Here is a 26752-nt window from a genome sequence, read left to right on the forward strand (position 1 = left end):
GCAGGCGGACTCTCAACCACTGCGCCACCAGGGAAGCCCAACTACTTTCTTTTTTAACATGAGGATGGAAGATGAGATTTCAGGTATCCTGGAGGGGCCTCTGGTGCAGGTGGCAGCAGGAAGGTGGTCCCTGCCCTGAGCCCTCAGGCTTCTGCTCCACCACAGTGGTGCTGATGGCTTTTTTCCTCCCCGCCCAGGGCTCAGGACTCAAGTGTACACAGGCTGTGAAGGTGCAGGGCTTTCAAGCAGTGACAAGGTCCTGCTAAGGAAACACCGTCCTGACCCTCAGGAATTGCCCCAATCCACCCCACCATCATCCTCTCCTGGCCACCTGATGACACTTCTCTTTACAGCAGTGGTCCTTTAAGTGTGGTCAGTCTGGGGATCCTGGGGTCCCCATGACCCTTGCAGGAGCTCTCAAAGTCAAAACCATTTTGTGTGATCAAGGCATTATTGGCCTTGTTCATACTCATTCTTCCCAGAGGCTCCAAGACACGTGACGCCACAACAGACTGAGCGCAGCAGCAGATGTGAGAATCCAGGGGACTTCTCTTAAGCCAGACCTTAAAGTCTTTGCCAAAATGAAAAACAATGCCACTCTTTTCACTGGATTTGTTTTGTTTTGAAAGAATAGTTATTTTAAATAAAAATATTATTTATGTTAATGTATAGTGGGTTTATTATCATTAATTTAAAATGAGTTAATAAACACATATTTAAGTTTTCATTTTAATGTCTAATTTGGTAAACACTGACATATAACCCACGTAAAAATGCTCCTTGGGGTCCTTCAATAATTTTTAAGAGTACATGTGGTTTGAGGACTACTTTATTTATTTATTAAATTTTATTGATTGATTGATTTTTGGCTGTGTTCGGTCTTCGTTGCTGCGCGTGGGCTTTTCTCTAGTTGTGGCGAGCAGGGGCTACTCTTCCTTGCGGTGCGCGGGTTTCTCATTGCGGTGGCTTCTCTTGCGGAGCACAGGCTCTAGGCGCATGGGCTTCAGCAGTTGTGGCACGCGGGCTCAGTAGTTGTGGTACGTGGGCTTAGTAGTTGTGGCTCGGGGGCTCTAGAGAGCAGGCTCAGTAGTTGTGGTGCACGGGCTTAGTTGCTCCATGGCATATGGGATCTTCCCGGACCAGGGCTCGAACCCGTGTCCCCTGCATTGGCAGGTGGATTCTTAGCCACTGCGCCACCAGGGAAGCCCTGAGAACTACTTTAGTTCTACCCAGATCCAAATCGAGAGCTTCTCTGAAGATGCAGGTGGTTACCTGCCAGGCCCACTTCTCTGGGTCCAGCGCCCTGATCCTGGGCACCGCCACCTCCCGCCTGGACTTCTGCGAAGGCCTCTGTGCTCCGGCCCCGCAGCCCAGCCCCTAGGGCAGCCCGAGCTACCTTCTCAGCACGTGAAGGCCCCTGGCTCCCAGGCGTCTCGTGGCGCTTGCCCAGCGCTCCCTAGATGGTCGTTTCACTTCCGTCCCCGGACACGCTGAGCTCACTCCTGCCTTCGCCTTTGTAACTGCTGCTCCCACACCGGAGTCAAAGGTCACTCCTCAGAGAGCTCCTCCCAACCACCCAGTTTGTGTGACCCCGTTCCCATCGACTTCCTCAGAGCATTTACGTTCGCCTGAAACTATCTTTCTTACGTGTGTCTCTCCAGCTAGAATGTAAACTCTGTGAGACAGAAACTCTGCCTGCCGTGCCCTTGACCTAGAAGGGGCTCAATGCTTGTGCTGAAGGAATAAAGAAGCAGGTGTGGATCCCGCCCACGGTCTGGAGCACGTGGCCAGGCTACCCAGGGCAGGTCTCCCAGCTCCGTTCCCTCAGGGTGGACACTGTCCTGCTTCTCCTTTAGCTGCTGGTGGCAGCCTGCTGCTTGCTCTCCTGTGGCCCACTACTTATTAACGCAACACACTGCTTTTTCAGTGGACACAGATGGTGGCCGAAAGGTGCAACAGAAAAGAAAAGGTGGTTCCTCAAAAAGCCAAGCCCTTCTTTTCCTTTCGTTTTCCCTCAACTTTCCCTGCTGGGTTCACAGTGGCAGAACAGGAAGATACTCTGAGATAAGCAGACCTGGGCTGAAATCTCATTAGCTTGGAAGTATCACTTAAACCCTCCCACCTCATCTAGAAAATGGGGATGATCAAGCCTTCTTAAAGATTTAATGAGGTTAGATTTCCTGAAGACTTACAAAGACCATGCTGGGAGTTCCCTGGTGGTCCAGTGGTTAGGAGTTGCTTTCACTGCTGTGGCCCAGGTTCAATCCCTGGTCGGGGAACTAAGATCTCACAGACCGCAAAGCACAGCACCCCCTGCTCCCCCCACCCCAAAAGCATGCAAAGCACCTAACTGCTCAATTCATTTCGTTTCCCTGCCTTTCTAAGAAGACACTGTAGCTGGGAAAGGTTCAATCCAGTCCTTGCCTAGGAAGAGATGACCTCCTGGTATCCATAAGAATCTAAGTTCTTCAGAAACTTTCCATTATTCGCAAACACACATTTCCCTAAGAACTGATGAAACCAAAGCCTCGTTTATAATTGGCCTAAAATAGCTTTTATGAACCTCTGCAAGCTGCTCTTAGGCACTTATTATACATAGGGAGAATCTTAATCCAACGGAGTTGGCTTTATTTAGAATTAAGTCATCAGCAGACTGGGGAGGTCTGTGGAGGCTGGAGACTAGACCCTCGAAATCTCATGAGTAAGTTTTTACTGTGATAGTACTAATAAGACGGACGGATGAGCTTAATGATGGTTTAATGTCTTGTCACTAAATCCGGTCAGGGCCTGAAGCGTTAAAATGAAAAACAGCTCTCAGAGACAGATCCCTCAGTCAGCTCGGTGTTACCATTCTCAAAACCTAAGAACCGCTTTGAATCACCACAGCAGGGCTGCCCGTGTTCCTGAGGGCCATTTATGGAAACATGTTACACTGTACGGGTGGTACCACCAAACACGGGTGATTCATCCAAGGAAACCTGCCAAAACAGAGCTGGGAAGCGGAGCCAGGCCTAACTGCACGCTCCCTGGAAACTTCTGCAACACGTCTCTGGAATGTTCTCAGGAACCGAGCGGCCTCCAAGAACAAGCACCACCTCGCCTCCTGCCTTCCATTACTGTGGCATTTCTTCAGCGGGTGTGTGGGAGGAGGGAGCAACACACTCAGTGAAAAGCATCAGCTGGTCCCCGCCTGGAGCAGTGAGGCTCGGCCCCCAGCTTCTGACACCGAATCCTCTCCCTCCGCCCGCTGCTGCTGCCCCTACAGCTGAGAGGCTGGCTGCCTCCTGACGGCTCAGCCCTCCAGCCTGCCCTCACCCGGATGCCAGCTCCGGTCCCTGCCACTCCCCTGCACAGCCGCCTGCAGTGCCCCGGTGCCACCAGGACCAGGTCAGACCCCTACTCATAGACGCGCCCTCCGTGATCTCCCCTCCTGGGCGGCCGCTTCTGGGACCATGCTGCATGCAAGGGCCTGCCGTCCCGTGTCCACGTAGCAATCCCCTATTTACCCTGTAACACTTGCAGGTACCACCAACCCTGTAAAGTCTTTCCAGGTGGTTCGCATCCCTTTGGAGCCCACCAGTTTCTGTGCCCATCCCACCTTGTACACATCCACTTAACAAATAATTATCAAGCGCCTCACAGATGTCAGACGTGGAGTACAAGAGGAGCAGTCACAGCCCACACACCACACGGTGCCCGTCACACTGAACTGCAATTTGTGGCTCTCCAAGGACCAGAGCCACATTCTGCTTCTCTCTGTACCGTTAGTACTCAGCCCAGTGCCCGGCACATAGCAAGTCCCTGGTAATCTTTTTGCTAAACACTGATTGCAAAAGGAAGAGTTCCAAGCAGCCACTAAATAGCTTTTACAAGTGACTTAATAACGATGGTAATGACAGAAACAGCAGGCACAATGCTTACTGAGCATCTACGATACACCAGGCACGGTGCTGAAGCCGCCACGAGCACTACTTAATTCCAGAACATATTATGAACAAGGTGTTACATCACCCTCAGCTCACAGAGCAGAAATCTGAGGCTCAGAGAAGTCAAGGACCTAGAGGATGGTGTCCCCAGCGCCGTCCAACAGAGTAGCCACGGGGGCCTGCTGAGCGTCTGAAACGTGGCTGGCACAACCGAGAAAAGGATTTTTAATTTTGCACAATTTTAATTAGTTTCAACAGTCACATGCGGCTAGTGGCTACTGTGTTCCACAGCAGACTAAGCTGTCTCATTTGTAAACTGAGGAGATGAAGTAAATAAATCCCAACATCCTTTCCTGCTCTGAGAGCCCGTTCTTTGTACCGCTGGCCTCACTGCAAGGAAGGCAGCATAGCCTAGCAGGTGAAGAGAATACGGAGACACAGTCACTTCTCTGTGAACACATCTATGAAATGACCAGCGTGGACGCTTTCAACAAGCACTGTCTGAGACCAACAGATACGCCAAGCACTGAGCTAGATGCTGCAGGAGCCTCCGGACAGGCAGGAGCACCCCTGCAGAAGGGCACGGCCAAGGACAGGAGACAGAGCAAGGGGCGCTGTCGTCAAAATCGGGTACAGTACAGACATAAGCAAAAAAGGGGGGACTGATGGCCGCGTGAACACAGGACAGAGGAACCCCAAATCAGACGGAAAATATAAGGCAGGTTCAGAAAGCCACTTGCAGCAACTTTTGAGAACGCAGTAAAGGGAACACGTGTTAGTAATTCTGCAGAAGGAAATACCTAGAATCCATTTACGTAATTAGCAGTCGCTACATGACTCGGGGCATGCATCGAAGCCTGTGAAAAGCTGGTGAAACTCCATGAATATGCTAAAACCCACTACACACTTTAAATGAATGAATGGTACGGTATGTGCTCTGTTTCTCAATAAACCCGTATGTTTTTTAGAAGCTGCTAAAAGTTAGTAACACAATATCTGGACAATCTGAAACCTTGATGTGAAAAGAAGTGCTCAGACAACCCCCTTGAAACCTCTGTGGGATGATACGGGGCAGGCCCGCCCTAAATGGACATCTTAGAATCGATGAAATGAAGGCCGAGGAGTGAAATGCAGGCATTTCACTGCATGTGGACTCTGCCTGCGGCGACCTCAGTACTGGACTGCACGCGGAACTGCATTGTGAGGTGGACTCATCTACGTGGCATTGCCCGGGCCCAGAGACCGACAGCTGAGAAGACGACATGCTGGGAACATACCTCTTCCAGGCTGAGCTGCAAGTACTCAAAGATCCTAAATGGATTTCTTCTGCATACCAGTCTCTTTTTGGGCGACATCTGAAGAGAAAAATAAAATATATACAGAACAAATGGAAGCACTACATGTTACCTGGAGGAGCGTGCATTTTAAAACAAACGTTTTCTTCTAAATTTCCCCGATCCACATTTGTTGGATTAATCCGGTTAAAAAATAATTTATTTATTAATTTATTATTTATGTAGAAAAATAAGTTTTCGCTTTTCTACTACAGCTGACCCTTGAACAACAAGGGGGCTGAGGTGCTGACTCCGGGCAGTCGAAGGTCTGCGTGCAACTCACAGCCGGCCCTGGCCCTCCACGTCTGCGTTCTTTCCTATCTGCAGATTCAACCAACCGCAGGTCGTGCAGCAGTACGGTATTTACTACGGAAAAAAATCCTTTCATAAGGGGACCCACATTCAAACCCATGTTGTTCAAGGGTCAACTGTATTAACATTTTGACATTAACATTTGTCTCATTTGTTCCTTTCTTTTATCGCCCATGAACTTTTCCTGCAGTTGTGATCATTTTGTTGGTCAGTTTTATGTGTTGCTTTTTTTCACCCAACTGCACCTCCCAAGCATATGCCACGTTCTTAATGAGACTTCATAAACTCCACTCTAAAGGCGAGATATTTCTTCAAACGGGTGTTTCTCATGCTATTTAACTATTAGACTGTTTCTCACTTTTAGCTGCTACAGATGTTGCTGGGGCAACTATCTTGTAGGTCCCTGAATGAAATGGATCTAGTTCTGTGCCCCAGCCTCCTCCTGTGAGGGCCGCCCTCCCCAACTGAGCCCCTGCCCACCGCTACACTCAAGACTGCGTAACTACCGTTGCATTTCTTCTTCTCCCTGGCAAGGGAGAGAATGTTACTGGACCTGCTTTACTTTATAGGTTATGTATTACAGATATATGTTATTTAAATATTATATATATATATTCATATATTTTTTAAAGTTAAGCTATTCACAGACTTTGAAGTTTCAGTTGAAACAGCCCTCACGACTACTGAGCCCTCAGGGCTGGGACCCAGGGCTGGCTGGTGCCCTTGGAGGGTCTGCAGTGTGTGTCCTGCACCAGCTCTCACACGTCCCGGGTGCTGAACACGGGCCTGCTACCAGTTCCGAGTAAGGGACGTCCCTGTTGGCCAGCATTTCCTCTGGGTCAGACACAGATGGCTCTGGAGGAGGTGATCTCTCTCCTTCTACTTACGTTCCCACCTGAGGCGTCTTCCCTCTCACTCACGTCACACACGACTTCCTCCACCAGCACGCAGTGATGCTCAGGCCCTCTCTCTCTGGCCGGGACCAGACCCGCTCGTTGGCTGCTGTCCCCAGGCTGAGCACCAGAGGGCGGGAGGAGAACATCCTGTTCGCCCCAGTGCACATGGGGCAGAGGAGCAGTGACCTCCGCCACATGTTCACCCGAGCCGTGGGTAGGTATCGGGTCAGGCCTGGAGTCCTCCTGCAGGCAGTCTGATCGCTTGCTGGGATCCTCCAGATCGTGTGACTTTCCTGCAACCCCATTCATGGCAGAAAGTTTCTCTCTATCTGCTGTGCCTTCCGTTTTGGAAACCATTTCAGAGTTCAGCTCATTGCACAACTGGACCTCTTCATTCCTTTGCAGACAAAGATGCTGAAGGGGCTTTGTGTAATCCTCAAGGAGTCTACGCACTGTGCTCTCATCCTGGCCTTGTCTTCGCATGAGGTTTGTGGCCCATTCCACGCTACGCTGATACCTGCAAAGTAGAAATTCTGTTAGTAACAACACTTAAATTTCAATATTTAAAAGACAGCAGAATGTGTGAAAAAGATGGGAAGGCAGTATGCCAAAATGTCTATAGTTCTTCTCAACGATGGGCTGTAGGTTGTTTTCTTTATACTTTTTTGCATTTTCTAACTGCTCTGCAATAATTATCTACTACTTTTTAAAAGAAATTTTTTATTTTATTTATCTTTGGCTGTGTTGGGTCTTTGTTGCCGCATGCGGGCTTTCTCTAGTTGTGGCGAGAGGGGGCTACTGTTCATTGTGGTGCGCAGGCTTCTCATTGCGGTGGTTTCTCTTGCTGCGGAGCACAGGCTCTAGGCGTGCAGGCTCAGTAGTTGTGGCTCGCGGGCTCTACGTGTGCAGGCTTAGTAGTTGTGGCGCACGGGCTTAGTTGTTCTGTGGCATGTGGGATCTTCCTGGATCAGGGATTGAACCCGTGTCCCCTGCATTGGCAGGTGGATTTTTTTTTTTTTTAACTTATTTATTTTTGCTGTGTTGAGTCTTTGTTTCTGTGCCAGGGCTTTCTCTACTTGTGGCAAGCGGGGTCCACTCTTCATCGCAGTGCACGGGCCTCTCACTATCGCGGCCTCTCTTGTTGCGGAGCACAGGCTCGACATGCAGGCTCAGTAGTTGTGGCTCACGGGCCTAGTTGCTCTGCTGCATGTGAGATCCTCCCAGACCAGGGCTTGAACCCGTGTCCCCTGCACTACCAGGCAGATTCTCAACCACTGCGCCACCAGGGAAGCCCGGCAGGTGGATTCTTAACCACTGCGCCACCAGGGAAGCCCTATTACTTTTGTTTTTATTACACAGCTTCATCTAATTTGCTTAATTTGAAAAAAAATGACCCCAGTTTAACAAAGTATGAAAATTTATGTAATTTAAAACTGGTGGACCAAATGATTTAGGTAAATTTAAAGAGAAAATGGCCATCCTTTGTCAGGGTTTGTTTTGCATTATTTTCAGTTTTGGTTATCATGTTTTCAGATATGTATCTCAGTCATAGCAAAAAGTCTTTGTTTAGTATTGGAAAGCAAAATGAGAATTTTAAGAAACATTTTTCACAGTACAGTACTTACTAATGTCTCCACCGTGTATGGAAAGAAATGATTACAGTTACATACACCCAAGCATCTTAATAAAAAATGGCCCTTTTTTCCATAATTTTCAAAGTATATTTTAATGAGAAAATACATGCTTAGTTTCTGAAACTCGAAGGCAAGCCCTGAACACTTCCCAAGTTACAGGCAAGACAAAAGGATTCTGCCTACTGAAGCAGCATCAACACCTGACAAGGCTGCTGGGCTGCGTCATGTGACATAAGATGCCACATGTGTGTGGAATCTGATCCGCAGAGGCAAAAGACATTGCAAAACTCAAGCACTTTTCGCCTCCACCTACAGCAATCAGTCTGCAAAGCATCGAAGACGACACGTGGCTGTGGGAAGAGATGTCACTTTTCTCTCTACCTTGAGTATCCTGCCTGTGTACGGATGATGGGATACGTCATAGTCTATAAACTGATAATTACACACAGTGAAGCAAGGAAGCTGGCTTCTGTTTTTTTTAAATAAATTTATTTATTTTATTTATTTTTGGCTACATTGGATCTTCGTTGCTGCACGCGGACTTTCTCTAGTTGCAGTGAGCGGGGGCTGCTCTTCATTGTAGTGCATGGGCTTCTCATTGTGGTGGCCTCTCGTTGCCAAGCACGGGCTCTAGGGGCGTGGGCTTCAGTAGATGTGGCACACGGGCTTCAGTAGTTGTAGCTCGTGGGCTACAGAGTACAGGCTCAGTAGTTGTGGCGCATGGGCTTAGTCGCTCTGCAAAGATCTTCATTGTAGTGCATGGGCTTCTCATTGTGGTGGCCTCTCGTTGCCAAGCACGGGCTCTAGGGGCGTGGGCTTCAGTAGATGTGGCACACGGGCTTCAGTAGTTGTAGCTCGTGGGCTACAGAGTACAGGCTCAGTAGTTGTGGCGCATGGGCTTAGTTGCTCTGCGGCATGCGGGATCTTCCCAGACCAGGGCTTGAACCCGTGTCCCCTGCCTTGGCAGGCGGATTCTTAACCGCTGTGCCACCAGGGAAGTCCCATTCTGCTGTTTTTAAAAAAGAGACCTGTGGCTGATTAACCCTGATTCATCAGAACAATCTTCAAGCTGTCCACGCCCTGCTTATCCTACACAGGGTGGGGGGGAGGGGGGGATAAGCATGCAGCCCTATACACTGGGGACTGTATCTTAGATAAAGATTAAGACCTGGCAAGGCTGCTCTACACCTACAAGGCAGGACGGTGCAGCGATTACACACGTGGACTCTGGTCCTGCACGTTTTGTGTTCAGCCCTTACGCTATCCCTCGTAACTGGGTGACAAAGCCAATGAATTAACTGCTCTGTGCCCGTTTCCCCACCCCAACATGGAAATAATAGTACCATTACCTCATAAGGATCACGTTATGTGCTCCTTTTTCTAATCAGCATAAAATGTAGCTGCCCAGAGAGCAGCAGGGTGTCTCCTCTCCTGCATGAAAGGTACAGCCTCTCTCATGTGCAGTTAGAAGGACTTTCATACGAGGGATCTAAAAAGATATATGCTCTTCATGTCACCTGTAACATTGGCTGAAGCCTTCACGGGTCTACGAATCTCCTGTGTCTGAACACAAATTTTCGTGTCATGTGTATTTTCCTAGGGAAGGGATCCACAACTTTCATCAAATTCCCTGATTTAAAATATGTGAAAGAACCACAGCATTAAAGGTTCAACAGCTCCCACTTTGAGCAGGAGATGTGGAACTGAGAGAGAGAGAGAGTGCACAGGCACACAGGTCCCTGCTCAGCTTCTCAGCACCAGAGTGGTCAAGGCAGATGTGAGCTCAAGTCCTCACCGTGAGCATGAGGTTCTCGTACCAGCTACGTGCCCTCCCATCCAAAGCTCGGGGATAACTGGACCTGCCTCAGGGGGCGGTGCAAGGATGAAAGGAGATGAGACATGTGAAGTGCTCAGCACATAGTAAGTGTTCAATAAATATTTGTTACTTTATGACTGTGGGATTTTTCGGGGAGACTTGAAAAATAAAATCATTTCGACTCAATACTTATTACATTTAAAAATACAAATGACATTTTAATGGATGGAAACGTACACCTTAATGAATCGCTCTCTGGGAGCAGGGCCAGCCGTGCGGGTCGAGCACTGTACCAGATCTGGGTTCCGGAGCTGGCTCTTCTGTGACTCTGAGCTGAGCCACTCAGCACCTGACACCTTCTGCTCTTCTGCCAAATGCCGGGATCACACCGCTTTCCTGCCTCTGATGACCTCAGATGTTTGTTTATGGAAGCTGAATGCAACAGCGGCTGCTAAAGCCTGTGGAAGAAAGCCTCTGACTCAGCCTGTGATCGACACACGGCAATGGGGCACAGAGCAGAAGGTGTCCTCTCATTGGCTGGCAATGCCTTAGAAAGTCCTGCTGTGATTAACCCTGAACACTGCTGGAGAAGCAGCAGGAAGAGAAGAGTAAAAAGTAAAAACTGGAAAACATGAGGGGAGAGCGGGAGGAGGTGGCAGGTGCGACGAGAAGCAGCGAAGCGCCTGGTGGTGCAGAGCCGTGCTGGGGCCCCAAGAGCACCGAGCGGGGCGGTGTGAATACGGCTCAGCTTCTCAGGTGCCTCTGCCCTCAAGCACACCTCTTCCATTTGCAGTGAACATCCTTCTTCACCTCTTACTGACTGAGGCCTAATTATTCCTGGAAGTTCATGGCAAAACGGTTTTGAGGAAGGCTGCTTAGGTCCAGGTACTGACCTTGAGCAAGTTAATTAACCTCCTCCGGTGCTCTTTCCTCCGCTGTCCAAGACAGATGATTACAGAACTGACCACCTAGGGGTGACGTGAGGACATGAAAAGCTAATCCACAAAGCTGTTATGAACACAGTGCCTATTACATGGAATACACCCCAGATATGCCGGCATATACAACTATGCGATTACCGCCCAGGCTCCGGAGTTGTGCTTTCTGGTTCGAACTCACGAACCCTTGGGCAGCTCTCTGTAGGCTCCCTATGCACGTAATGGAAACAACTACACCTACCTCAAAGGTTTCTCCAGAAGACGAGCTGAGAGGATACGGGTAAAACATGTGGACCAGTAACGGCACTGGTGGAGAATCAGTAACGACTGGCTATGACAACGCGGCTGCTGATGGCGATACCTCATCATAATATGCGTCACAGAAGAGCTCATTTGTCTACTCCTCTTCCCCTCCCACTGGACTCTAAACCCCCGAGAAGAGGACAGAGACCTTTCCTCCTCTTGTATGTCCAGCACCTACCCAGTGCCCTACACGTGGGCACCTGCAGTAAGTGCTGGCTGGAGAGAGGACCACAGGTCAGGAGGGGGCCAGTACCATCCTCAGGGCTGGTCCTTCCAGGACAGAACCCTGCAATCTTCAGCCCGCAGGTGCATCACCTGAGGGTCTGGATGCTCACGTCCAGAAAAGATCACACGGAAGGTTCTCATCACCCAAGGACGACTACTGTTGGAAAAAGGCCAATTAGAGTGAATCCACTGGAAAGAGGGATCCAAAGTTCTGAGGAAATAAACAATTATAACAAGTACTTAAGTTGGAAAATTAACCTCAAGGTATGAAAAAGAGCCCATTTTTCTAATATTTAACAAAATTTAGATTGTGACTGCAAGTTTTATGAACTGATGATGAAGCAAGTATTGATGGGGGGGAGCTGCTGGGGAGGGCATACTTTCCTGACAGAACTGTCAGATGTGCTGAAGTCCTACCTCTTGGCACCTGCAAATGGGACCTTATCTGGAAACAGGTCTTCTCAGATGTAATGAAGTTAAGATGAGGGCAAACTAACTGGTGTCCTTACAAAAAAAGGGAAATTTGGACACAGACACAGAGACACACAAGGCGGACCACCATGCGACGATGGAGGAAAAGACTGGAGTGATGTGTCTACAAGCCAAGGAGGGCCAAGGACTGCTGGCCACCACGAGAGGCTAAGACGAGGCAGGAAGGACCCTCCCCTAGAGCCTCTTGAGGGAGCACAGCCCCGCTGACACCTTGATTTGGGACCTCTGGCCTCCAGACCATGAGAATAAATTTCTGTTCTCTTAAATTGCCAAGTTTGGGACTTCCCTAGCGGTCCAGTGGTTAAGAATCCATCTGGCAATGCAGGGGATGCCTGCTCGATCCCTGGTCAGGGAACTAAGATCCCACGTACTGTGGGGCAACTGAGACTGCACGCTGCAACTACTGAGCCAGTGCCGCAACTACAGAGCCCACGCGCTCTGGAGCCCACGTGCCACAACTAGAGAGAAGCCCACGCACTGCAACCAAAGATCCTGCCTGCAACTAAGACCTGACGCAGCCAAAAAAAAAAACAAAAAAAAAACAACAAATCACCAAGTCTGTGGTACTTTGTTACAGCAGCCCTAGGAAACTGACGCAAGGCTCAATAGAATTCCTGGAATGTTGCACATTCTACAGAGCATACTGAGGGTTAACCTTCAGATGGGGGGGTGGCAGCAGTCCCCCACCCCCCAGAACCTCACATATTCAAACAGGCTTGCTGCCGTGTCATCTGTCCTGCCAGCCCGATCGGGATGCGGTTCTGAGGGATGGGCTTCTGCTGCTTCTGCATCCTAGTGTTGGCTGCAGCAGCCTGTCTACACTGCAGCCCCCAGTGGAACGGGGGCTCGGCCAGGTCCTCTCAGGCCCTATGCCGTCCCCCAGCCTGAGGCTATGGCCAGAGCAGCCCCTGAGATCTTCCAGGTGCCATTGCCTCTTGGGCACTCCCTGGCCGTGGGGTTTCAGAGCATGAAAAGGAGCTGTCAGACTCTGCCAGTACATGCCAGAAGCAAGATGAAGAACCACTATAGGCTTGAGCGGTTTCAGAAGGCTTCATGGAAGAGTTGCAACTTGAGCTGTCCCACAGGGATGACCAGTGTTTAGAATGAGGAACATTTACTCAACAAAATCCTACCAAGGGAGCGCTGGGTGTGGCGCTGCAGAGGGGAACCGGGCATGGTCCCCGCCCTCTGACAACTGACAGTGTAAGTCCAGTGTGTGATGTACGGCACAGAGACAGGCGCCAAGGCAGATTGTGCGGCGGCAGCGGAGGAAAGGGCGGCGCGGAGACGCTCCAGGAAACTGGCACGTAGGCTGGACGTGCAGGAATAGCCAGCAGCACGCGTGCCTGGTAGGTTAGGGAGAAGTGTTCTGGGAAACGCGAACAGCATAAACAAAAGCCCAGAGGAAGGAAGGATCGTGGCTGTGTGGGTGGTCTGTGTGAGAGCCTCTGGGAAAGCGGCTTTCTCTAACGCCGCAAGCGTGGAGCGATGAAAGAGGACAGGGCTGTTGACGCCCACACAGCGCAGGAGGCCAGCTCCAAACCTAAGTACCTTAGTGCTTACAGACAATATACGTTACAGGATTAGTGTTCCTATTTGGGAAGGAATTGAACTGGCAAAGGTTTTGGCTTACGATTACTTTTTAAAATAAACTTACTTAGTACAATTCAAATATGATTTGATCCACATTAAATTCAGACATAATTTTCAAGGACACACCTACTACTACTACCACACACACACAAAAGAGGTGTGCACAACCACATCAGAGAAGGCTACCTGAAAACAGATTTGATTTAAACCATAATTTCGCCCAAGGTCAAAGTCCACCAAGACTTACTTTTTTGACGTGATTACAGGCATGTCTGTCTTCACATCTGCAACAACAAAGAAGTACTATTAGTTTAGACAACTTTTCCTTAAGGGGGAAAACACTGACAACCCAGAAACGACAAAGAATTTCAAGATTCACAAAATCTCACATCTAGAAGGTCGAATGAATCCTGTCCAAGCAGCCAGACAGATGCTTTATGCGCCATCACTCCCTGCACGCGCGCCCTGGCGGGTGCTGCTGACCCGTCAGGGCCCTTGCTGGGCTCAGATGTGGCCTCGGAATCCTTCTCAACACTCCAGCTAAGCAGCGGCAGCATGGAAGGGGAAACTCTGCCACCTCCGAATGCTCAGGCCCTCAACTTCTAGGCGAGAGTACCGAAGCCCTAAAGTTACACACTTTACCTCCGTTCTCCGTGTTCCATCAAGCACCTTCTGTGACAGCTGCTCACATGCGCCTAAGGAAAGGGATGCTGGAGTAGATCTCATGGCGGTGTTAGCTCTGGATGTGGGTTTGGGAGTTCCAGGCTCTAGTTCCAGCTCTGGGCATCTGGCTGGAAAAGTCTTTCCACTTAAAATGTTGACCAGGTCACTAACGGAGTGGGTTTCTGTCTTGGTCCTCCCTCACCCTGCCTTTGGACAGCTCATCTTTCCTTTTCCATACTCGGCTTCCTCTCTGGTGCCCTAAAGGCCTGGAATTGATGACGTTCGGCTTTAGAATCCTAGGGAGGTGAGTTCACAGACTCCTATCTCCTGAGTAATTTGACCTAAGGAGACCTCCCTCCTCTGGTAATTTAACAACAAGCTACAATTTAGCTAGTTTTACTGACAGCCTTCCATGTGCCAAGCACGAGATATACAGAAGTAATAAAGCAAATCCCCTTTCCTTGAGATACTCACACGCTAGTTGGGGAGACAGACCAGACATGACTGACTCTAACCCAAGCTGATTCTAACCCTTCTTGAGCAGGGACAGTACATATTGTAAAGGGACTGGCTTACTTTACCTGGAAGGGTTAGGAAAAAAACACAAAGGAGAAGGAGTAATCGAGTGGGGCTCTGAAGAATGAGTAAGAGTTCGCCAGGCGGACCAGGGGAAAAAGGCAGAGGACACGATGCACAAAGGCTGGGGATGGCAAACGCATGGCAGTTTCACACATCGGCCGGCAGCCCAAGGTGGCGTGGTACCAACGAGTAGAAGACGGTGTGTGGAGAGGGGGTAGAAGATGAGGTTGAAGCCAAAATGTAGAAATGGACATTTGAGATCTACTTCCTGAGGGCAGCCCACAACCTTAATCTCTTTTTCCTTGGCCTAAATTCATTTCCTTCAAATTTCTACCCTACTTAAAACTTAGTTGCTACACAGATCAGGAAAAGATTCTCAACTGTTAAGACCATTACACTATTTGAAGACTTTCTATTTTTGGGGGGCCAAATATTAGTAACTGCTGAAGCTGGGTGATGGGGACAGGCAGGGTCATTATGCTACGTGCTCTATTTTTTTTCTCCCTTTTAAAAACTCTATGAAAAAATTGAAAACATACAAAAGTAGAGAGAACAGTGTAATGAATTCCCATGTTCCCATCACTCAGCTTGAAATTAACTCATGGCCAGTGGTGCTCTACCTGTTCTTCTGCCCATTCCCCTGGCCCCCAGATTATTTTGAAACAGATCCCTCATATCACTTCATCTCTAAATGGTTCGGTACATCCACGATCACCATGAGAACACGCCCGGGCTGCCCTGTGGAGGACGACATACCCGGTACCCTCCCCGCCTCATCCCACTTGAGGCCATCCTAGACCAGCTGACTGCCATCCAACAGACAAGCAGACACCAGTGAGTCCAGCTACATCCATCACTGGACTTCTAATAGTGCAGCCAGTGGATCCCTAACTAACCAGATGGATGAGCACATCCAGCCAAGGTCAGTGGACCCACCCAGCAAACCCGGCAACTCAAATGAGCAATCTGGTTGCTGTTGAGAGGCACTGAAGGGTGGGTCTGTTAAACATCACTGTGGCAGGAGATACAAAGTCTATCCCATTAGGACTGAACAGTCAAATTACCATGTTTTAAAGTCACTCAAAAGAGCTTCCTCTGTGGCTATACCACCTTGTTGTCATGTAATACATTTACAAAGTTCCAAGGTCAAACCTATAGTCTCACCTCTCTCTCCATCCTGTTCCATCCCTCGCCCATAGGCATTAAAAAAACTATGATTTATCCTTCCTTACATTCCAAAAATATATTTATATTCCCCTCCCTCTAGATAAGCCATAGCATACTTTCCTTTACCTTGCTTTCTTTGCTTAGAAATATATCCCAGTGATGTCCCATTCCTACCTCAGCTCCACAGCATGTCATTATATGAATGTCCTATAGTTCGTTCAGCTGGGATCCCCACCCTCCATGGACATTTTGGTTGTTTCCAGTCTTTTAACATTAGAAACAGTGTTGCAATGAATAGCCTTGGGCTCTTTCTTTTCATCTTTTTGCCAGTGTATCTTTAAGATAAATTCCCAGAAGTGGAATTGCTGGGTTAAAAGTAAATGCATAGGGGCTTCCCTGGTGGTGCAGTGGTTTAGAGTCCACCTGCTGATGCAGGGGACACGGGTTCATGCCCTGGTCCGGGAAGACCCCACATGCCGCGGAGCGGCTGGGCCCGTGAGCCATGGCCGCTGAGCCTGCGCGTCCGGAGCCTGTGCTCCGCAACGGGAGGGGCCACAACAGTGAGAGGCCCGCATACCGCAAAAAAACAAAAAACAAAACAAAAAAACAAAAAGTAAATGCATATACTGGGCAACTGGATATCCACAGGCAAAACAATGAAGCTGGACCCATACCTTACATCATAGAAAAATTAAATCAAAATAGATCAAAGACCTAAACTTAAGAGCTGAAACTATTAACCTCTTAGAAGAAAACACAGGGAAAATCTACACAAGCTTGGATTCGGTAATTGTTCCCTAGTACGACACCAAAAGCACATGAAAAGAAAAAAAAAATTAAAACGATAAATTAGACTTCATTAAAATGAAAAACTTTTACCATTACACACTCATTAAAATGGCTATCATCAAAAACAAAAACAGAAAAGAACAAGTTGGTGAGGATGTGGAAAAATTGGAAAACCTTACGCATTGCTGGTGGGAATGTGAAATGAAGCAGGTGTTACGGAAAACAGTTCGTGGTTCCTCAAAAAATTAAAATAGAATTATCATATGATCCAGCAAGTCTACTCCTAGGTATACACAGAAGAGAAATGAAAACATATGGATAGACAGCATGGATAGACCTTGAAAAAATTATCCTAGGTGAAGGACACAAAAGGTTTCCACTTGTATGAGATATTTAGAATGGGCAAAATCAAAGACACAGAAAGCATATTGAGGTTACCAGGGGTTAGGGGGAGAGGAGGATGGGGGGGAGCAAATGCATATATGGTTTTTCGAGACAGTCAAGTCCCCTTCGTAATGGCCATACCACCTGCACGCCCACCAGCAACGCGTGAGAGTGCTTCTCAGGGGCTCACCAATGGGGCACATTGTCAAACTTTCTGATTTCTGTCACTCTGATTGCTGAAATGGTATCTCAGTGCAGTTTTAATTTGTATTTTGTCTTGCAATAAAATGTTTTTAAAAATCCTTTCTAACTCTGTTTTAACCTGCTGGTGTTGGTTATGCAATTACCATGAGATTCCCTTAGAAAAATACACCCAGATGAAAGCTTTATAAATTAAAGAGGAACAGCAGATGGGAACCATATACATTAGTATGTTTTCACAAATACATCGATGTCATGGTTATTGTTGTAAATTCCAATTCTAGAAATAAAATATGAAACCCACCTTGCACACAGGTGAGGAGGCACTTAATTACTAGTACCTTCCACACACACAGGACTCTGCTGAGCAATGCTTAACAACAGAAAAGCCTAAATAACACTTTTGATAATTCCAGAAATTAGACGAAACACATTTTCACCAATCATAAGAACCCTTTCACCTTGATTAGAATTATTCTAGTTGCTATTTTTACCAGTACAACTGCCAATGGCATGTTACTTCTCCTCTAGAATTTTACTGTATAATCTGGTGTTAGAGCTAAAAATGAAGAAGAAGATAATTGGCCAAAAGAACTGAATGTTGCACAAGTTTACCTTTCCATTTAGCAACCAGCTTAGGATCTGAAATTGTGAAGTTTGGACGGCTTCTGGACAGGATACCTTTTCCAAAATAACCCTTCCGGGAAGAGAAAAAATAGTTCAAGTTTAGTTATCAATTTTTTAGCTGAGGGAGAATAACTACTTGAGTTAACAAGACAGTCATTGCATTTTTCACAGCTTGACATCTTCCCTCTGATTATAGATAATTCATGATTACTAGTGAACATCTTAGCGTCTTCTCTCTCCGATCGTTTGAAGGGAGCTGGGAAGTTGCCAGGGCACCTCGCTTGTCTCGTGAGCAGTGGTCTCAGTCCAGGTCTGGTAAGCTGAAGGTGAAGGGCAGGCAGAGGCAGGATCTCCTCTGCACACGTGGATCAGGAACAGTGGCCTAAAAGCGGGAGCCAAGTCCACCAGGAACAAAAAGCTTCTCGGATTCTCCTGTTCGCAGAACTGAAGTACTATTCTTCTCCCTCCTGCTGACTCCAAAAACACTGATTCCCCCATCCCCCATTTCTTAAAATTAGAAAATATTTAAACCCATAGAAAACTGAAAGAATAATAAAATGAACACCCTATACCCTCCGCCCAGATTGACAATCAGAATAAATCATGTGTATGACGCTTCACAAAGCCTCCGCTTAACGCTGCATATCGTGAATGGGGAGGAGGTTGCCCTTGGCCTAGACCCCTGTCTCACTGGGGTCAATGCCACCCACTGTATCCCACTTTGGGACGGTGACTACAACATGTATTTTATATAAAATGTCTAGAGAAGGCACATTACAGAAACAGGAAGTGGATCAGCAGTGCCTGGGCTGGGCGTGGGGACAGGGATTAAGTGCAGCAAGCATCAGGGGGCCTTCTGGGGCCACGGGGAACGCTCTACAAGTGGACTGTCATGGTGGGGGCACAGCTCTATGAATTTATTACAGTCATTGCATCGGGCACTTACAATGGGTGAATTTTATGGCTATAAATTACAGCGCAATAAAGCTGCTTTAAAAATGCCTCCAGCATTGGGGCTTCCCTGGTAGCGCAGTGGTTGAGAGTCCGCCTGCCGATGCAGGGGACACGGGTTCGTGCCCCGGTTCGGGAAGATCCCACATGCCGCGGAGCGGCTGGGCCCGTGAGCCATGGCCGCTGAGCCTGTGCGTCCAGAGCCTGTGCTCCGCAACGGGAGAGGCCACAACAGTGAGAGGCCCGCGTACCACAAAAAAAAAAAAAAAAAAATTGCCTCCAGTGTTGAATTGGCTATGGGGGAAAAAATAAGCAAGCTTCCAATCTCATCCCAAACCTATGGCTGATGGAAAAAGCCAAAACTGGAACTCGTCCTCACGTAAGAAGAGGTCCTCAACCAGGAGAGCGAGCAAAGGCCCTGCTGAAGCCCCATCTGGTTTGTCCCGCGCCAGAACAATCTGCATCCTGCGGTTACCTCTGGGGATGGAGTGGCAGCGAGAGGAGGGAAAGCTTTACTTTTTACCCATTACACTGCTGTAACTTGCTTGAATTTTTTTTTTTTTTAACAATGAACATGTGTTGCTTTTATAATCAAAAAACAAGAAAGGTCAATGCACTGACCCAGCTTCACTGACAAAATGTGGGTTTGTGGCTGGGAGCTGTCCTCTGGGCTTACGGCTTTGGGGCACCTGATTCTGTTCCTACATTGGACTAAACGGCAAGGAAAGCGTATGGGTCATTCATGGTCTGTTTCTGGGGGTGGATGGGGAGAGAATGGCTGGCTCCGGGCTGTTAGGAAGCAGCAGGGCTGAGGCTGCCCGCACATACCTTCCCATACAGCTGTTCCATATCTTCTGCGTTCCTCACAATCACGTTGTTGTTTATCATCTCGGCCTGGAATATTCTAAAGTCCTTCTTAGGACCACAGTCCTGACCGAAAGGGATCGGCAGTGGAGACTCATAGCTCTCATACACTCTTCTTTTCCTCTTTGGGGGACGGAACACTGCCTCTGCCATTTTCCAAGGTAACTGTTCTTTAAAGACTGTAATAGGGAGAAAGAAACAAGTCAGTCAGTAACTGTACCGACCAAACACGTGAGTACATTTATACCCAGGCTCAGAAAACCTTGTGGTCTGTGGGAAAAACATCTACAAAGCAGTGAACAAAAAGAGGGAGTAATGAGAAGATTTTGTTTGTGCAGCACAAAGCCTACCCACCTAGGGCATCTCGATTACTTCCCACGACAATGCCGTGGTACCATTTCTCATTCCAGCTGACGAGACTGAGGCCTAGTGACACGTCCATGGTCACAGTGCCACGTGTAGGTCTCCTGACAGCGAGCACAAGAGGATTTCTGCCCATGAGGATTCCTCCCAGCCTCTCAAGCGGCCGACAGACATTTACCGAGCACCCACCAGAGGCTCCCCATCATCAGAGGTGCTAGGGATATAAAGAGAAAACCAAAAGGACGCTGTCCTCTAAGAAGTAAATCTAGTGAGCACCTCCTTTTCCAAAAAAGGACCTTAAAATATGTTCCAAACATGTGGTCAATCATCTCCCAGTTTTTCGGGTAAATTAATAATAGTAACAGCAGCAGCAGCAGTCATCATTTAAGGGTCAAGCATGAGTGGCTAAGAGCAGGAAGTGTCAAGCCAGAGGGCAGGGATGGGAATCGGCTTCACCACCGCCCAGCTGTGTGATGTGGGGCAAAAGTTACTTGATCTCTCTGTGCTTTGGTTTCCGCATCTGCAAAATAAGGATAAATACAGACTCCATCTTATAGTTTAGACCATAGGAGCTTAGAACTGCCCCGGCACGCGGCACTGAGTGCTCTGCACGTCCACTATGGTTACTGTTATGGCACTATTACTATCAGCACTAAGAACACCGTGTGACAGATGAGGAAACAGAGCCAGGTTGGACAGATGTTGTCAGAGGCCTGGAGGGTGGTGGCCCTGGATGACCCCGGGTCTGCTGAACGCCAAAGGCCACGCTATTCCCTCTGGGTTCCGCTGTGAGCACAGGCAGGCCTCCTCTTGTCTGAAGGCTCACTGTTTCCCCAGGTTAGGGGCTGAAGGGTTACAGAGAATTATGGAGAATTATGGAGTTACCATGCACCCAGCACTATGAGGGAGGAAAGGAAGGCGAAGCCAGTACCTCTCCCTTCCAGGCCTTACCCTCAACCCGAGGAGACAAAACAAGGCCAAAACACACACAGGCTGCAATTCCATAATGGCTGGGGGAAGGAAGTCAAGTTGAGTGCATTGTACGATAAAGACAGAGAGCCACAGCAGATGCATTTAACTCAGGAAAACTCAACCACATGCAAGGGGGAAACACAGACAGTGCAGGGGACTGGGTCAGGTGCTCCACTCATTGGGCAGGTGCCCTGGAATGAGACAGGGGACCTGAATCTGCTGCACCCTCAGTCCCTGCTCTGGACCCCACTTACACAGACAGCACATCTGGTGCTTGAAGATACAGTGGGGCTGTATCACACACGTGTTTAGCCTCCATGGCTCCAAACCCTCACAGGGGAACACGTACGACTGATTATTTAGGTGCCTCCTGCACTCAATACCAGCATCCTGTTGGGCAAAGGATGTAATCAAGGCTGAAACAGCCAACGAAGGCGGCCAAAGCTGAGGCAGGAAGCTGAGTGGCTTTAAGGGTTTACGCCCATTAAAAAGAAATCAAAAGCCTTGTCCAATGTGTAATGATTCCTTTATCCACCCTCCCAAAGATGTTGAGGAATTAAATGAGGACAAAGAAAAACAAAGACCAAGGAAGTTAGAGACATTGATAAATCAATTACAAAAGTAACAATAAAAAGTAAGAATCAGCAAGTTGGAACCGCCATAGAATTGCCAAAGTATTCGAAGCAGCAAAATGCTAAAATAATTTAATTTCTAAATAAGAGTCCTTCAATGGAATTAAATAATGAGCACAACTGTATGCATTTTACACACATCTATGTGTGTGTGTGTATATGTATACACACACACACACACATATCGCTATATAGCGTTCATAACAGTACTATGTACACCACATGTTAATGGACAATTAAGATTTCCTCCCAAGGGCATTTTAAGTAGATTTTCACTTGCCAATTTATCACTCAACCCAAGCAACTCCAGTTGACCGCTGAACAACATGGGATTTAACTGCATGCGTACACTTACACGCAGATTTTTTTTCAAGAGTAGATGTCACAGTACTACACCATCCACCGTTGGCGCAGATGCAGAACCTCGGATGTGAAGGAACCAGGGATACAGAGGGCCGGCTATAAATTACACTCAGATTTTTGACTGCAGAGAAGGTCAGAGCCCTGACTCCCCGCGTTGTTCAAGGGTCAATTGTACTGCATTTAGCATTCAATTGAAGAAACGGCAATTTTTTTCTAAAAATTAAAATGATGTTGTATTGGCTTTTTTGAGGCAGGATGTGGGTCTCTAGTGAGGCACCTTCTAGGGATTTCCAGGAATAATTCGAACTTTTATGATCATTGCACTTTTATAACTTAACCTCTGGTTAGTATTTGATTTGTATATATTACATTTGAGATTTTTAAGAAAGAGAAAATTTTAATGGCTAACTTCAAAAACTTCCAATTAAATTCTCTCAGGCAAGTGAAATAGTTCTGTTTCAATTTGCCTGGTTTGTTTAGGATTTTCCCTTTCAGATTGCTATGACACTCTCAAAAAAAAAAAGGCAAAAATGAGCTATGACACTTGATGGCAAGAACTCTGTACTCCTACCCAAGTTTGCAGGACAGCAGGTTCCTGCCACAAAAGATTCCCAGTTTTTCACAAAATCCCACGTTTAGTGCCACCTCTGCACATGAGACAGGAAGCACATCAAGAATCTGGCTCTTAGCAGGCCTCCCATATATGCAAAGCTGCCTTAGTAGGCCTCCCATATATGCAAAGCTGCATTTCAACACCCCAGGTAAAGCTCCCTGAACCCAGTTTCTTCCTCTTCAAATTGAACAGAACTAGAAAACAGTCTGGAAGCCACTCAAATGTTAAACACTAAGTAATCATATGACCCAGCAATTCCACTCCTGGGTAGATAAAAGAAAACTGAAAACATGTTTGTACAAAAATTTGTACACAGGACTTCCCTGGTGGTGCAGTGGTTAAGAATCTACCTGCCAAGGCAGGGGACACGGGTTTGAGCCCTGGTCCAGAAGGATCTCACATGCCGCGGAGCAACGAAGTCCGTGTGCCACAATGACTGAGCCTGCGCTCCAGAGCCCAGGAGCCACAACTACTGAGTCCACATGCCACAACGACTGAAGTCCGTGAACCTAGAGCCCGTGCTCCACAATAAGAGAAGCCACCGCAATGAGAAGCCTGTGCACCGCAACGAAGAGTAGCCCCCGCTCGCCACAACTAGAGAAAGCCCACGCGCAGCAACAGAGACCCAACACAGCCAAAAATAAATAAATAAATAAATAAGTACATGAATGTTTACAGCAGTATTGTTCATAATAGTCAAAAAGTAGAAACAACTGAGAGGTCCATCAACAGATGAATGGATCAACAAAATGGGTTATATCCATATAATGGAATACTATCAGCAATTAACAGACGAATGAAGTACTGATACAGACTACAACGTGTGTGAACCTTGAGAGCATTATGTGGAGTGAAAGAAGCCAGTCACAAAAGACCACACATTGTATAAGACCATTAACATGAAACGTCCGGAACAGGCAAATCCAAAGGGGAACACCAAGTAGATTAGTGGCTGCCAGGTGCTGGGGGAAGGGAGCTATGGGGAATGACTGCCCATAGGTATGGGGTTTATTTTGAGGGATGAAAAAGCTTTACAATTAGATTGCACTGATGGTGTTGGCTGCGTAACTCTGAATGTATTAAATCACTGAATTGTACATTTCACAAGGGTTAATTTTATGGTATATGAATCATCTCTCAATAAAGCTGAAAAAATTCAATAGGACAAACCAGAAGATCTCTCGTGTCATAGTTTCGTAGAAGAGTTGCCTTGTGCGGAAATGGGAAGGCAAAGCAGGGGAGGAAGGATTGAGTTTGTTAGTCTCCATATCTGCAATAGGCATTTCAGAAATGTTTCTTCAGTGCCAAGATAGGAGACCAGCATGACGGGAGATGTGGGATGTGAGTACAATTACAACAGCTTACCATCACTTGGAGGTACAACATGCCACGCACCGACTGTGCCAACACTACACACGTGGGTACCAGTACCTGCATTTCACAGATGAGTAAATGGAGGCTTAGAGAAGGCAGGTCACTTGGCCACAGCGCCACGGCTGGGAAGATGAGAGGCCAGTAAGGCAGGGAGACAGGGCACGGTGAGAAGACTGGCTTCAAAGAGGACCCCTGTCTGAAGCACACACAGATGTATAGGAAGGACTGGGCCATTGGTCAGGGGGTTTGGGATGTGAAGGCTTGATGCCTGTGCAGCTTCTCAAGCCGGGAATGACAACTGAAAAGATTAAGAGAGAATTCCCTGGCAGTCCTGTGGTTAGGACTCCATGCGTTCACTGCTGAGGGGCCGGGTTCAACCCTGGTTGGGGAACTATGATCCCACAAGCCACTCGGCAGGGCAGAGGGAAAAAAAAAAAAAAGTTTGAAAGAAAAGATTAAGAAAATTAAACTGGGGTCATATATAACAGTGGCTCTCAAGGCTTGGATGCCCTTAGAATCAGCTGGGGAAATTCTGAAACTTCCAATGCCCAGGCCTTACCTATAATTACATCAGAAAGTCTGGGGTGGGACCCAGGTGACTTCAATATGTAGCCAAAGTTGTCAACTACTGGTGATAGGATGGCCTATTCAAACTCAGCGCCAACAGCCAACTGCACTGTACAGGTGAGGAAAGGGACTCAGGGGTTGACTGCTACGCACATGTAAGGAAGCAGCTGTTACTTTTCCTTTTCTAAATCTGGGCATACCAACTCGAGGCACCAATAATGTTAAGTACATTTACTTTTCGATCAAAATCAGGACTTGTTCCTAATTATTCCCTTGAGCGGATAAGCTAACACCTTTTAGGTGTTCAGTAAATGTTTATTCCAAACAAAACAAAGTAAAACAAAAAGGGGGAGGTAGCTTCATTTAACTTTCCAACCCTGTGGGCCCACCTTGCCAAACCAGGCTGGTTAAAACCCCCCCCCCCCCCCCCCCCCCCCGCTCAGCACAACTCACATTCTCCCGATTAAAACCGCTGAAGCTCCGAACGCTTACGTCCTGGGCCAGGGGAGGCAAGGATTAAAGGGAGAAGGCAAGCAATCCTGCCTCTGGGGAGCTTTCGGGTTAGAACCCGAGACTAGACATGTAAACAAACGACAAACCTTTGCAAGCTGTTGTGAGGATTAGATGGGTAATTGTGCGAAGGAGCCTGGTACTGGGCCTACCATGCTAAGTGCTAGCCCGACGGAAGTTGTAGCTGCAACTAATGATCAAGCAGTGTTAAGGGCCCAACAAACCCACAACTCCTTGTCATTACGCATCCCTTTGCTGGTTCCCTAGAGGGGCTCCCCCAGCAATCCTACTAGCGGCTAAAGCTCCACTCGGGCAGAGCCGGTGTCAGGTGCACCTTGACGTCCTCTGTCCCCAGCACTGCACGTGGCGTTAATGTTTCCAGAAAGAACATAAGAAAGAGGACTACAGGTACACGGAGAAGGGGAAAGGGGCTAATTCCGGTGGAAGAAGGAAGCCAGGCCCCGCGTCCCGGCCCAGTCTGGTGCGACTCTTGAGACCCGGGGAACGTCTGTGGGCCGTTTCCGTTCTCGCCCCAGTGGGCTTTCGAAAAAGGCGATGTCTCCTCCCGCGGCGGAGACCCCACCCCCCACCCCCTTGTGCTGCGGCACCGCGCTCAGCTCCCCGGGACGCGACCTGCTCCCGAACCCCGGAGCCTTACCTTCCTCTGCCCTACGCGCTCGCCGTTACCCCGGCAACGCCGGCCGGGGGGGCGGACACCGCTACCGTCAAGCAGTGCGGCCGCAAAGCCGGACGACTGCGCAGCCGCAGAGCCCGAGAGAGGGCCCACCGGGTGTTTGCGGAGCGCAACCGCGCAGCGCAGGGCTTTAAGGCGGGTCTTCGGTGGGTGCTGCTCATTCCTCGCGAGGTGTAAGGCAGAGGCGGCGCGTCCTCTTTCCTGCCTTCCCCGTGATCGTAGCGCTACCCCCGTGCACACATGCTGTTCTCGTTTAATCCCCACAACAATCCCACAGGACCCATTTTACAGATGAGATCTAAGTTACTTATCCAATGTCACGTAGTTGGGAGGTACTGGAGTTAAGAGTGATAGGACTAGACTCAGAACTCAGGACTAAGGACTTGGGGTCCTCGCCCCCGGGGAGATGGGGCTCTTGAAGCGACCGGACTTGATATGACCCCAGCCCTGAGGAAGCGGGTCCGCTGAGCTCAGCCCGCAGACTTCAGCTTTCTCAATGCTTTTGTGTAAGTGCAGCATGCAGGGAACCTGTTAAGAAGTGCCCCTCGCACAGGGCACTGACCAAAAGCCCCTGTAGGCACTGGCCGCCCTATGCAGCGTCAAGGACAAGTCAAGGACAACGGGCCGGGAGTCAGACCGGCATTTGCATCACCTCCCCGCTCACTGGCTGTGTGGTTGGTCTTGAGTGAATGACTTAACCTTTCTGAGCCACAGTTTCCTCTATTGAAAAATGGGTCGTCAGGATTATGAGGGAAAAGCAAAACAAAAGTGCGCTGGGAATTGTAAAAGTTTCTCCCACCTGGTTATTTTAAAGGAGGCCTGGTAGGGAGTCCAATAAACACCTTCCTAAATATGAACCCCAGGGTTCCCAGCACACATACCACACATGCTGGGCAGGTGGGGGAGGTGGGTGACAGGGAAGGGTGGCAAATTGTGCCAGAGAGATTTATGGGGCTAGGTGAGACAGGCT

At 48.3% G+C, this 26752-nt stretch overlaps 1 protein-coding gene across 3 annotated transcripts in view; it reads right to left on the reverse strand.

Annotated features, from left to right (window-relative positions):
• Positions 1-19922, reverse strand: part of TSEN2 (tRNA splicing endonuclease subunit 2) — a 33049-nt gene extending 13127 nt beyond the window's left edge. For all 3 annotated transcript variants that reach the window (XR_014326499.1, XR_014326500.1, XM_082847768.1), the window contains exons 1-5: positions 19659-19922; positions 17868-17949; positions 13717-13753; positions 6460-6985; positions 5204-5281 (exon numbers count right to left, since the gene is read on the reverse strand). Coding sequence is in view for 1 of the 3 variants with exons in the window: in XM_082847768.1 (XP_082703894.1) it covers positions 5204-5281; positions 6460-6985; positions 13717-13753; positions 17868-17949; positions 19659-19847 (912 nt within the window). In the remaining 2 variants the exon portion in view is untranslated. The remainder of the gene's footprint in view (positions 1-5203; positions 5282-6459; positions 6986-13716; positions 13754-17867; positions 17950-19658) is intronic.
• Between the last annotated feature and the right edge of the window lie 6830 nt (positions 19923-26752).

The sequence above is a fragment of the Leucopleurus acutus genome (genome assembly GCF_964270905.1).
Source record: "Leucopleurus acutus genome assembly, chromosome: 10".
Classification (NCBI taxonomy): domain Eukaryota; kingdom Metazoa; phylum Chordata; class Mammalia; order Artiodactyla; family Delphinidae; genus Leucopleurus; species Leucopleurus acutus.